Source organism: Apteryx rowi, unplaced genomic scaffold, assembly GCF_003343035.1.
Source record: "Apteryx rowi isolate R43461 unplaced genomic scaffold, aptRow1 scaffold_87, whole genome shotgun sequence".
Taxonomy (NCBI): Eukaryota; Metazoa; Chordata; class Aves; order Apterygiformes; family Apterygidae; genus Apteryx; species Apteryx rowi.
The window spans coordinates 749739-763018 of record NW_020451171.1 but is presented as its reverse complement, the minus strand read 5'-3'; the positions used below and the strand labels follow the sequence as shown (position 1 = coordinate 763018).

At 35.6% G+C, this 13280-nt stretch overlaps 1 protein-coding gene across 15 annotated transcripts in view; it reads right to left on the bottom strand.

Annotated features, from left to right (window-relative positions):
* The window catches only part of PIK3C3 (phosphatidylinositol 3-kinase catalytic subunit type 3), an 81738-nt gene that overhangs the window by 45971 nt on the left and 22487 nt on the right, over positions 1-13280 (bottom strand). For 13 of the 15 annotated variants that reach the window (XM_026090677.1, XM_026090678.1, XM_026090676.1 and 10 more), the window contains 9 exons: positions 12862-12933; positions 12343-12432; positions 11669-11773; positions 11057-11149; positions 8271-8456; positions 6905-7059; positions 5541-5628; positions 4240-4307; positions 801-906 (listed from right to left, as the gene is read on the bottom strand). In XM_026090677.1, coding sequence (XP_025946462.1) covers positions 801-906; positions 4240-4307; positions 5541-5628; positions 6905-7059; positions 8271-8456; positions 11057-11149; positions 11669-11773; positions 12343-12432; positions 12862-12933 — 963 coding nt within the window. The remainder of the gene's footprint in view (positions 1-800; positions 907-4239; positions 4308-5540; positions 5629-6904; positions 7060-8270; positions 8457-11056; positions 11150-11668; positions 11774-12342; positions 12433-12861; positions 12934-13280) is intronic. The other 2 variants (XM_026090673.1, XM_026090679.1) reach the window with 1 other exon arrangement.

Here is a 13280-nt window from a genome sequence, read left to right as displayed (position 1 = left end):
CCTGGAATTTGTTCCTTAATCCTCGACCTATGGACTTTTAAAAGTAAGTGAATAAAGATCAATTTCCTTTCAATTCAAAAGATGTTTTCTGTAAAACATAGTCCGAATCACTGTAACTAGCAAACAATTATCTGACCTACAAGCGTACTTCAATTTGCATGCACAATAATTAGTCATGAACATCCATGCATGACAAGCTTATTCGCACAGCCAAAATAAGTTAGTAAGGATAAGCATGACAGCACACAGAATATTCTTATGTATCCTAAGAGTTAGAGATATTTGAACAACATTGCTAAAATGGGAATTAAATGTAAAGTGCGAGATACACTAAAACCAGCAAAGACTGCACATCTGCTATAAATTATAGGCTGCAGGTTGGAAGACTTCTGTTTCTGCTTTATTCCCCACTGCTTCAGCACCCTCTGCTGCTGATATACTGAAAAACATTGTTTCTGAATTCAAAAGACAGGCCTATCTTCTCTTGTCCTTGCACTCTGCAAGTTCACACTGCAAGGACAAGTACTTCCATTAAAGAAACATTTAATGAAATAGACTTATTACAAAAGGCAGAGGATTTTAGAATCAATATGTTACTCATGAGAACAAGCAATAAAATAAAGTTCTCAAAAATTCTTTGCATTTTTCAGTAAAGTTATTGTTTTACTACAGTGAATATTCAAGGAAAACTGGAAGCTTTTTAGATTTTAATGCATGACTGTCCTGCTCCTAGGCATCTGAGCCTTTTTGAAGGATGATTATCCCAAGCCATTAAGTATTTCCTTACACAAAAGCATTACCTTCAGCAAAGCCTGACTAAATCTTCTCATCACATTTAAGTACATTTCATGAGTCTTTGGGTCCCTCTGCTGAGTATCTTGGTCTTCACACTCCACTATTACATACCTGCAGCATAAAAACAATTCAAGTTATGCTGTACTCCTGTGCTACGCAATTTTTAAGTGAAATACAGTAGCCCTCTACTAAATGTCTGGAGCTAAAAACAAAGTCAGTCTTCACTTCAATCTACCTCAACCAACATGTGAAGGCTTCAGAATTGCATAGTCAGACAAGTTCCCGCTTAGCTACGGAGAACATAACAGTTTGAGGTTTTTCACTTACAGTGAAGCGGCGTCATTCACACAGGACAAGTCAGATGTCCCAGTCAACACCCCAACCAAGCAGGAGAAGTGGGGGGAGTGGGCGTTCCACTATCTACCTTCTACAGTCCAGGCATAATATAGTGGCTACAAACTGGCAATACAACTAAGTATACCTGCAAAAGCAAAATCACACACTGCCTGTGTGAGACTCTGGCATTATTCTACCAGCAGTAATAGCGGAAGAGACCTTACTGATCCCAATGCAGCTCTAAAAAGTCTATATTCTGAAATAAGTTTTCATTTCTAAAATTATGATTCAGCTACAAAAGTTAAACAAGTCAATTTAAGATGGTCATTTGCAGCCAACAGACAAAAATGAAATGTCTGCTCTCCTCTACTGGTGGTATTGGAAGGGGTAAGATGACTTGCTGCGAAAACACAGTACTGGGATACTTGGACTCCTATAAAACTTCCGCAAGTGCTCAAGAACGATGACAGCACAAGACTGAATCAAATGAACAATATAGAGTTTTGCTGACCTTCTTTTTAGTTATCTGTAATAATTTTACACTGACTTCAGTTCAGCTATAATATGGTAAAAGATATATGCCAAAATATCCTATTTCTATTTTAATATTTTTTCTATTTTAAATTATAAGTTGGAAACTGCTGTCAGATATTTAGAAGGGAAATGAAAGAAAGTCACTTGTCAACAGTTTACATAAAAAACCCCCCACCCTTCTCCACAATCCAATTCTTCTTTCCCAAAACAAAGAGAAAATTTGGAAGGAACATCAGTGAAAGAGCTACAAACATACACATTTCTGGACTGCATGGAAATGTTACAATGTACACATGATACATAGCCAGGCAGATCTGACTGTTACTTTGGTTTCTTTCAAAGCAAATTAAGTTTTGTCTGCACAAAGACTTTTGGATTTTATTTTTCATATTGACCTAAGAACTCTATTAGAAGTGGTTAAAACATCAACTTTGTGCATGTCAAATTTTACTAAGCTCACTTCTGAATACACATAACACATTCAGTACACATTAAAACGTGGCATAAGTACCTTATTTCATGAGTACTATTATCTCAGTGAAATCTGTAACTAGAGATTGCTTCTGAAACTTTACTGATTCACTGTCCTACATTATTGCCTAACTAAAATGACACACTAGATTGCAGTAATGTAAGTATAAAAAACTGAATCGAAGCCTGTCATTTTCATCTTTACTCATTTAAAACAAAACAAAACAACAAAAAAGACTTTTAGACAGTTCCTCAAAGCTGTCTTGAAACAAGAAGCAAGAATGACGCTTCACACTTTAGGAAGCATCTCATACATCCAAAGAGGAGACRGAGAAATAAGCAGTAGTACTGACTTCTGTAGGCACTGTGAAAGTATAAGGTTAGTATAGCTTTAGAATGATAATTGAATAAGGTTTGATTTTCAAGGGTTACTGTACTTTTTCCATTGATTATTTTAGGTGCATGCTGTGTCTGGATAGTTGAAACAAGCAATTGATCAGCAGCCAAGAGGATTTATGGTTACGTCAGCTCTAACAGTGGCTGCAAGGTTTGTATTTTGTCACTGAGAAATTGAGATGTCTGGAAAGAAAACAAAGAATGAATTGACTGATTTTTTTGCAGTCAGAAGACAAAAACTTTAGAATTATGGATACTTTCAAACTTTCTGTAGACTAAATGTCTGAGATGATGCCGAAATACAAGTGCATTGTTTATATCCATGTGCTATGTGAGAAAAAGTCTTAATAAACAGAAGTGAATTCATTTCACAGCAACTTCAACTCTGCTCATCATGTCACAGAAATAAGCTAATCTAGCAACATTTACCTTAATATCTGATTATCAGAATATCTGATTAGGTCAAACATCTGGCTTCTATCTACATCAATCCAGCTGCAATTACTTTAATCATTTAAATTTAATAGCATCTTTATTCTGAAGCCAAACATTATCTTTGGCCACTAGAAAAAAAAATGCATGCTAAGGAACTGTAGTTAAGTCATGCACTTAAATATCTTAAATTCAAATTACTGAGAAAGCAATCAAAAATAAAACAGAAAAAGACAGATTTACAAATGGACCCACTCTCAGGGTAGATTAGGATTCCTATAAAATTTTTTATAGGAACAGTTTAAGTTTATTTTGTCATATCACAACCAATTCCAAATTCACAGCATTTCTGTGGTTAATATAACACATTTACATATGTTGAAGTGTATGAATATTTTTATTAATTATTAGAGGCTTCTAAAAGGAAATAAATGAGAATCATTTGACTTAATTTTAGCCATGTAAAAGGCACCTAAAATGTCCATTGAGATACATATATATGAACATATGTACGTTTTTATATACACACACACACGTGTGTGTGTGTGTTTGATAAGACGAGATAATTCAGCTCTGGAAATACTCCCTCCACTAAATAAAGAAGGCATGAAGGTGACCAGTTTAGGCATCCAACTTAATTCTTAAACAGCTGAAGACAGACAAGATTCTTAAGAGTCATCTTACTTTTTCACTATCTAGATGATCTATTCACAACTAAAGTTCTCCCTTAAGAAAACACACATCTGCAAAGACATTTTGTTTGTGCTCATGACATACCCACAAATGGGATTAAAAAAAAAAAAGTCAGGATATCACAAAAGGCTTAGAGTGCTTTAGGATCCTTCATAAAATACACTCTTGATATACTAAAGTTACTAACTTTAATACTCTAGCCAACATTATGAGAAACTATAAACACAAACCAAACAGAAAAGCAGAGCAGAAGACGAGCTTATTTCCTACCTGCCACCACAAACTAATTGAATGATAATTCAAACCATACAGTGAGCAATTTTTTTTTTCCTTTTTGATCACTGTGTAATTAATGCATTGCTAAAGACCAGTGTGTGTATTTTAAAGAGTGAGCGTCCTCCTTTTACTAATTATTCTGTTTGACTGTGTGTTGTTGTTTTAAACCTACTACTTCATCTTGCCAGAAATTAAAATTTTCAAGTTCAAGACAGAGCTTATCTTTTGCTGGGCATCCTTCTGGGCATTACAGCCTTGATTTCAATGAGACATTCATATATTATAAATAAATAGTTTCAAACATACCAGTATAAGTAGTTTGCCAACGTGGAATTTTTGCATGCTCGTGATATCAAGAAAGTGCAAAGGTCTTGCTGGAAGGGATTTAAGAAAGACAAAATTAAGTTACATAAGAAATCTGAGCACTTGAGAGATGTACAAAATAAAGGAAAAATCCCCCTGAACTGCAGGGAGTTTTAAGAAATTCATTTCCTTTTAAAGGCTGTATCCAATCTGACCTAACTTAATGTTAAGTCATATTATTTTTAATATTATTCCAAAAAAATCCAGCAGCAATACTACAGATAAGGTCTGCCTCTACAGTAATATACTTACAAACACAGTAAAAGTATGTGATATCTCCAACTATAAACCTTTAATGTAAAATGTCCATCTATAACACATTACATTCGCCTCCTACACAATTATCATCCAAGTGTACCACTCAACTCTGGAAGGGATTTGCTACACTTTCCTGCATCCAGAAGATCTGAATATTGCTAAGATGTTTTGCGTCTTAACATAAGCAATGAATCTGTAGAGTATACATAGGACTTGCTTGCTTTTTCAGGGTCTGACAGTCCAACTAAAGAGAAATCTATGTATCATTACTGATATGCTCCATTTGAGGTTTATTTTCTACACAATATTGAGATCCCAAAAGAAAGTTTGCAACATCTAAGGGATTAAGGACCAATTAACTGCATATGAGATTAAAATCAAATTCCCCAACTGTCTTTACCTCATCTTTCCCTTCCTTCAGTCCCATTTTTATTACCCAATTTCTACTAAAAGCAGAAAAGTAAAATCCCTGGCAGTTGTAAATCAGTGTCACTTAGGTCCACAAAGATATGCCAAAGAATCAGGCTCTGGGAAGAACAGACTGCAGAAATTAATACAGTTGGATAACTGTTTTTCACACAAATCTTTGCTTTAAAAATACTTCAGCTACATGCAACTATTAGTACCTAACGCGCATGTGACAGCCTTTGCGGTAATTTTCTCCTTTAAAAGGGAGCACTTTGTTATTATGAAAAACACAATGCCCAATCTCAGTTTTGGATAACGTGACCATGTTCATGAATAGATGGCCTATAAAAAACCCTCACATAAGGTATTGCTATTTCCTTAGCATTTAATTCATATTTATACTCTTAGAGCACTTTCTTCCAAAGCATTCAGCAAGATACAGTAGGAAGATTCAAATATTCACAAACAAAAAAGTAGAAACAGCACTAGTTCACTAGAAAACCCTCAAATACCATGAATATAATTTGCATTAAGTTTCTGTTTTGATATGCCACAAGGTAACAAAGCGTTTGACTTACGTCAAGGTTTTCATTGTCTGCAAGCTCCTTTGTYTTAGAAGTAAGAGGTGGTGAAGAAACAGGAGGAATAGGACTCATGATCTGGGAACTACAAATAAAGAAGAACATATAATTAATGTGATGAAAAGTTCTTGCTTGGGTGGTGAAATAGCAATGCATTTCACTTCCCACAGCATATTAAATTCAGAAAACTAAGAGAAGTATCTTCAAAGAATCATCTTGTCCTCAATTCAAGATAAACTGCATGAACAGCAGCTACAAAAGCTGAAGCTCCTCTCTGGAAAACAGCAAAAAAAAATCATCTGTTTGTATTGCCTGGATAACTACACTGTTTGTTTATAGCCGTGAAGAATATTCACTCGTATTGAACTTAGTATTTTGCTTTCAGCTTCTGTAGAAAATAAGCAGATATTCATGAAAACTTAGCAAATCCAAGTGTACAGTATAAGCTTTTTTTAAAATATTGTTTTGTGATGAAATTGCTCATATACAACACCTGCAAGCACCCAATTCTGGAACGCAACCATATGTATCAGATTAGACAAACTCAATGCTGGCTAGGCAAAATTCCTGCATAGTAAATTTACCTGAAAGGAAGTAATCAAGCAGGTCTACTAATATCTAAGTGGCACTGCAGCCTCAAAAAGACACCACGCATCCCAGGACACCTAGTCTGCAGTAGGATCAAGCAGAGCAGTACACTTGTAATAGAAGAGCACATACTAGTGACTTAAGAGATTAAATACTGAACCTTAAGGCTAGAAGCCTTGGAAATTTGTACTAACTATTCCCAGGGAGTTCAAACAGAGAATTCTGTTAATCAAGTTTGTTTGCACCTTACTTAATACCGCATTAATTAGCCACTTCAGGCTTTCTTTCGTACTCCTGCAGGAAACAAAAAATGTGCTCTCTGGTTCCTTTACGTTCAGAGGACTCTCTTCCTGTTCTTCTGAAGCAGCAGGAAGAAATTTCTTCCCAGTTCAGACTGATCAAAGCTCTTAGATCAAGATTCTTATATAAGAATCCGATGTCCAGTTTCATCTAACAGTTTCATTGAAGACAGCCTATTTACTGCAAAGACAGAAGAAAGCAAAGCCATTGCTCTTCCAAACGTTGCCTTCTTTCGATACAATTAGGCCAAAGGCCACAACTTTAAGATTTAGAGTTGTAAGAGTTCTATGAACTATCTGTACTGAGAAAATACATTCTGTGAAAGCTCAGAGGTTAAATATTTTTTTACGTCACTGCTCCAGATTATGAAGCCTCAATGTCAAATATGCAACGGTCCCTACAAGGGAAAAAGAATTTGAGAGCTAATGACATTACTTACTATTGCTTTTCCACCCCAAATTCTAGCTTTTTACCTGTCTATTTCTGCACCACTAGTTCCAGATGTAGTCATGCTCTCAGACATGGAACCCTGACTGTCCCTCTTGCTTGGTTCCAGTCCATTCTTTATGTCATCAAAGTTTTCGTACTTCAATGCCTGGACTAGCTGTAACAGGTACATCAGCAAATCCTCAGGGAGGAAAAAAGAAAAGAAATTGAAAGGTCAGTCAAAACTGCTTGGAACTCTCATCTTTTCAGAACTCTTTATCTGCAGAATAACTTTGAGTGACCTATAAGGAAGCGGGAAGTACGGTCTCACTAGTAAGCAATATACAATTGAAAAACTAGTTTAGGATGAAGTTTGACTCGCAGAAGATACTCAGTTCTCATTTCAATAACTCTTCATTACTAAAAGGCTGTAAATGCTAATTAAGTATGTATTTCAATGCAATTACTCCTTTAGAATGCTCTTTAGTTAGGCTGCCCTACTTGCTTCCAGCACATATAAAACAAACTATTCAGTTTGTGACTTCTGAGAATGGAATTCAAGCACAAAACCTGGACAAGGATACCAGGAATTCAGATTCTCTCCTCTTCTTCTATCATGTATTTCTTTTGATCCTTGGTAATAAATCCCAATATCTGATCTACTTGAGACTGAAAAATAAGATTTTGATCACTTGCCATTTTTAATGAATATGTTCCCTCTGCTATTCCACTTGGCCAGTTTAGTTGCCTTCAAGCGTCTTGCAAAAGGTACATTTACATCATAGTATTATCACCTTGGCTAGAGAAAAGGGTTTGCTAAAATTAGAGATATTTATATTCCCTATTTTCATCCCTATTGATTGAAGAGTTACAGTGGTATCTTCCTGCTATTTATTTTTTACTGCCAAAAGAAAATAAAATAGATGGTAATTAAAACTTATGAATTAGTTTCTATTAAAGTGGGCTACATTCGCAAATCACAGCTCATCACATCCTAATCAGTATACCATTAGAGACACCTTATTTCCACAGATGCTTCCCTACTCACTTTCTTTAACAAAAGTAGTATAATGATATATTACTTCAATTTACCAGGCAAATTTGTTGGAAATCTTTGGTAGGCTATTCAAAATTTATCACTGGTAGAATATATGGTTATTTCAGCTTTTTTGGCAAAAGCTGGCTATCACTGAATGCCGCTTTATATTGGGAAGACTTTGCTCCACATAGTAAAGAGCTTTCAGTAAACAGCATCACATTGAACTTTTTTTTTTTTTTTGCCATTACTATTATAGTCACTTAAACACTTTAAAAAGTAGCAAACATTTAAAGTACTTGATAAGACTATAAAAACTCCGCGCTCCAAGCCCTAGATCGGCTGACTTTCACATGCACTCACAGAACAACGAATACCTCGTCATCAGCCTGCTGAAGCCGAGCGACAGCGTATCGCCGAACTGTTGGATTGGTGAAGTGAGATGACAGAAGTTCTAGAGAGTCTTCCACATCCATGGGCTTCCATTTCCCCAGTAGCTCCAATGCTTGCTTTGCCTCCTGTGGTAGGTCCCAGTTGACACATTTTAAGAATTTTGTCAAGGCCTAAGAAGAGAGGAATTGGATAATTCATCTATGAAAACCCAGGATTAACAATCAATTTGAGAAATTAATGTTTCAAGTCAAGGCAAAATTAGATTCAGGCTATATTTACGTAAGCATAAACCCAAGAATACTACTGACATAAATGACATTAGTCTAGAAAAACTAAACAGCATAAACAACAACAAAAGGCTTAGCAGCCTTTATAAGTTTTTTTTCTACTAACTTACTGGATAAATTATCAATTTTTCTGTGATCCTGTGAGAAGCAAAAATGGCTTACTATTAAGAAAAATCACATTCAACTTAACAAAGCTGACATTTTATTCCAAAACATTTGAACTGCGGTATCATAACATAAATATTTACCACCATGGCTGATCTACAGGAAGCTGAACAAGTGGAAGTTAAATCTCTGATCCATTTCCAAATGTGCAGTCAATTAGATAATTATCTTAAGCATGCCACCATGAATCTTAAAGCCACATGGTAGCATTCACCTAGCTTGGGGGAGGGGAAAGAAGAGGGAACCACGGTATGGCGCTGCTTGATTGTAATATAATCTGAAATTTCAGCTCGAGGTGCAAGTTTTACCCTGTATCATTGTACAGCAGTATACCATACATATCATCTGCACATCATTATACATATATCATTGCATATATATACACAGAATATGATAGATATACATTATATATAAAATACATAAAAATGATGTCTCATATTATATATACATGTATCATTATACAGGGGTACTTTTAACATTACGGTTTTCTTCTAATTTCCTACTAAAAATAAATTTACTGAAACACCCAAGTTAAAAGTGATGCTGCCTTGTATTAGTTCTGAAAGAAAAACAGGAGGGCTAGCAAAATAACTATCCATCCTGAACTTACCTGATCCATTTTGAACATATTTGCAATTTTAGTTAGGTCTTTCATAATGTAATTATATCCAGTGTAAAAGACTGCCACTTATTTTAATCCTGCTGTTGAATAATTTCATAGTCAATAACCTACTTGCCTTTGAGTTTTTCAAAAAAATTAATGAAACCCTTCGCGTGTTTCCCCAGTTCCACTGTCTTCCCCCTATCCTGAAGTATCCCATTGTTTTCAGAAGCTATTTCATACCTCTGTTCAGCTCTGTCACCTTTCTCTGCTGCTTCCTGAAATAAGGTGATGAGAACTCCATACAACATTCAGAACATGGGAAGATCAAGGATTTACGCAATACTGTGCTATTTTGATCTCTATGGTATTTCAAATATTTTGTTTTACTAGGCATTATAAAGAATGGAACTGAGGTTTTCCTCAAACTTTTTCTTGTAGACTTACTCACCAATGTAACTCAGCCTACTTAAGGGAGAATTTCAGAGTTACAGAGCAGAAATCATTCATTTTTCTAGAAAAGGGAAAAAGCGTGTTATCATTTAATTTTGTTTGCATGTTTTGTAATGGCTACCTCTCTAAAAGAAGGAAAAAAGGCTTGCTACACAGAGATAGACTACTTGTTATTACCAATTTTAACAAGTATTTTAATAAATATGACACATTTAAACAGATCTTCCAGCACATTAGACTATGAAGCATTTACTAGAAAGATAATGCCTACTCGAAGTATAACTCCTGCTCAGGTATCTTCCAAATTAATTTGATGCTGTCTAGAACACTTCTCATATAAAGTTATGGAAATTAACTAACAAAATTCACCAACACTCAGCTACCACAACATTTTTTCAGTATTAAGAAGAGGGTTGACAGCAGTCAGCAAGTAAGCAGTAAACCAAAACATGACACTAAAAGGTCTTTTCCAATCCTATTCCCTCTAGTACAAGTCACAGAAGTCAATTCTAAGATACCACTGGCGGACACAGTGATTACTTAGTGTTGCCAGTTGCTTTAGTATCTTATATTGTGGAAAAAAGGTGAGAAGAGATGCACACACAGCAGAAATGGCTTGCTAATTTACCCCAATTAGCAAGGCACATATTAAATGCTTTGAAAAAAATCAAGAACTTTAGATTCTCAATTGGTAAACATCACAGCAGTAGTATAGCACAGACTTTCAGTTTTGTTAATTGACAAGCATTAACTATGGAACAGCTGGTCATTTTAATGTATGCTATTTGATTGTTTTAACACATTTTGAAAAGCAGCAGCTGGATTATCATATAAATAAAATGTAAAGTCAATGGTTACTGTTATATCACCATTACCTAAAAAGCTTCGACTGCTGTGTGATTAAGTTGGGCTTTTGGTGTGCTAGTACATACTCTGGTAATGCAAATCCTTGTCTAAAAGAGATGAAAGAAGTTACTTCTTAATCATTTTTCTCTGCTGAAGAAAAACTGGAAACACTAGTATTTTAAGCAGTCACTCAGGGTTTGTAGGAAGATTGCTACAAGAATAGCCTGTTAGTATGATTTTCGAGGAAAAAGTCACTAATTGTGGATCAAAAAAATAGTACAAAAAAAATCTTGATTAGCTTCTGAGACATTGACGCTCTCTATCTCTGCAAGGACAGAACATTATAAAAATCAGTGGCAGATAAAACAGGATGCAATACTTCTTGCATTAATACATCCCCTGAAGTGATTCAACTTACCTTTTCTTGATTAGTAAGGTAGTATCTGAATTTCCAAACCAGATCCTGTTCCTCATATGTTAGCTGCTTTGTTGGTGGATAACTCACTATGATCTATTAAAAACATAGTCAGAAAGCGAAAATGAACAGGCGTAATCACTAAGTGAACAGACTATACTGTGATGAAACACAATACTGACAACACAGAAAAGTGGTTAGAAAAAGGCTTTCCAACACCACACACTTCTCTCAGGCTATCATGGTGAGGCTCCCCAGTTGAGGCTGAATGAACTGACAGCGTAGGCAAACATATGCATTTCTAAGACTATCAGTAATGCCAACATGACAGTGTGTGCATAGTAGGTATTCTTATTCCCCACCCCCACCCCCCCACCCCCCCCAAAAAAATGCAGCAATACAATTAACTTATTTTGCAAGAATGAGCAAGTACCTTTGGTCATTTCTGAGTTGGGCCACATTTGACTAATCACTAAGTAAGAAACACCTGATAACATTTCTTAATTAATGATTTCCTTTGAGCTGAGATGAACCGTATTTTCTTCAGATTGTCACAATACATTAATACCAAAAAGTTCCTAATAGAATTGTAGTCATTACATGACACTGACTTACATTAAGCTGATCTCGCGTAGCTGCATTAGGCTTGAGATCATGATCAGAAGGTCCACTTCTTAAACTTCGAGCAAGCTTGTGATGTTTGCTTTCTACTAAGTTCTCCTGAATGCAGAGGATAAGTTAGTATTTATAAATATTTCTACTCCAGAGAAAATTACTACTGAAATGAAACTGTCTAGCAAAGACTCACCAGTGTCTTGAATAACGCACGGCAATTAAAATTCACATCTAGAACTACAGCATCTTCTGGATTTAAATTTTTTGAAGACACACTTTCAAGAATATGCTCTCTTACTCCACAAAAGTATATATATATATATTTTTAAAACTTCACACAATTTACAAGCCCTACCTTGCCTTTGGGTGAATTGCTGCAAAACGCAAGTGTTTCAGTCAACACATCTGTGATTCAGACAGCACTCAAATGTGCTAGCCGCTTTGCAAACATTTTTAGGATGATGTTTGCAGTCTAAAGCTTTGTATGCAAGAGAAACGTTTTCAAAAAAATTCCCACTGTTAATACCATGTTAGCAACAGTAGGAGCAACAATAGGAGCAACGGTGTCAACAAGATTTCAGCAGCCAAGGCAGTTTTCAGCATTGTCAGACTTGCTCTTGCAGTGTTAGATTACACAGTGCTCAAAACAGTGTTGCCAGTAGAAGCCCACTTACATTAAGGTTCCCAAAGCTGCCAATACCAGTCCCACTGAATTGGCATCCACAATAATGGAAATCTTTTCTAGAACTGTACTTAGGCACTGTCTACATGAAAGACAACACACAAGAGAGCGTAGGGAGAAAATATTTTAACAAATTAAGTGACCAAAAGTTACTGCACCTTCTAAATTTCATTTCTCTTCTTCAGCTCCCTCTTACCTCACATTCCCACCCTCTGACCTCTTCTGCTAACAATCCCCCTTTCCTACACCTCAGAAACAAGCATATTAGGTATGGAAAGAAGGAGATAGAACATTAAGCGTTAAGTCAATTATTACATATTAATCTAGCAGGAAAAAAAAAAAGTTGAACCCACTGATATTTCTCAAATGGTGAAATACATCTTTCCACTGCAATTTTAGACTATTCAAGACAATAATACAGTCAAGTTTTTATCTCCATTTATGAAAAATTCTCATCAGAAGTACAACAATATGGATTGCATTACAGGATTATGGATTACGGATTGCTTACCATAGACATCTGGGGGTCTGGAATCTTAACAATTTCAGAACTTGTTAAAATTGGAGATGACTCATCACCATCCTGAATAACAACAAGTTAAAGGCACATTAAACATCCTGCATTTTAGGGAAAAAAATCCACAACATGCCGTATCCGTGTATTGTATACTATACTACAGTGAAAAAACAAAACAGCTACACACTGTTGTCTTTTCATGGGTATAAAGGGGAAAAAGAGAACATAAGAAATGGATTATTTTCATGTTAGCTTTTGCCAGATGATAGACAGGTGGCAAAGCAGATGAAAGGTCATCCGAGGAGATGCCACTTGGCAATTCATTACCATGCTAGCAAAGAAGGAAGCGAGTGGACAATTTTACCAAATTTACATATGTGTTCCGGAAGCACAAAGAAAAACCAGGGTCCAGT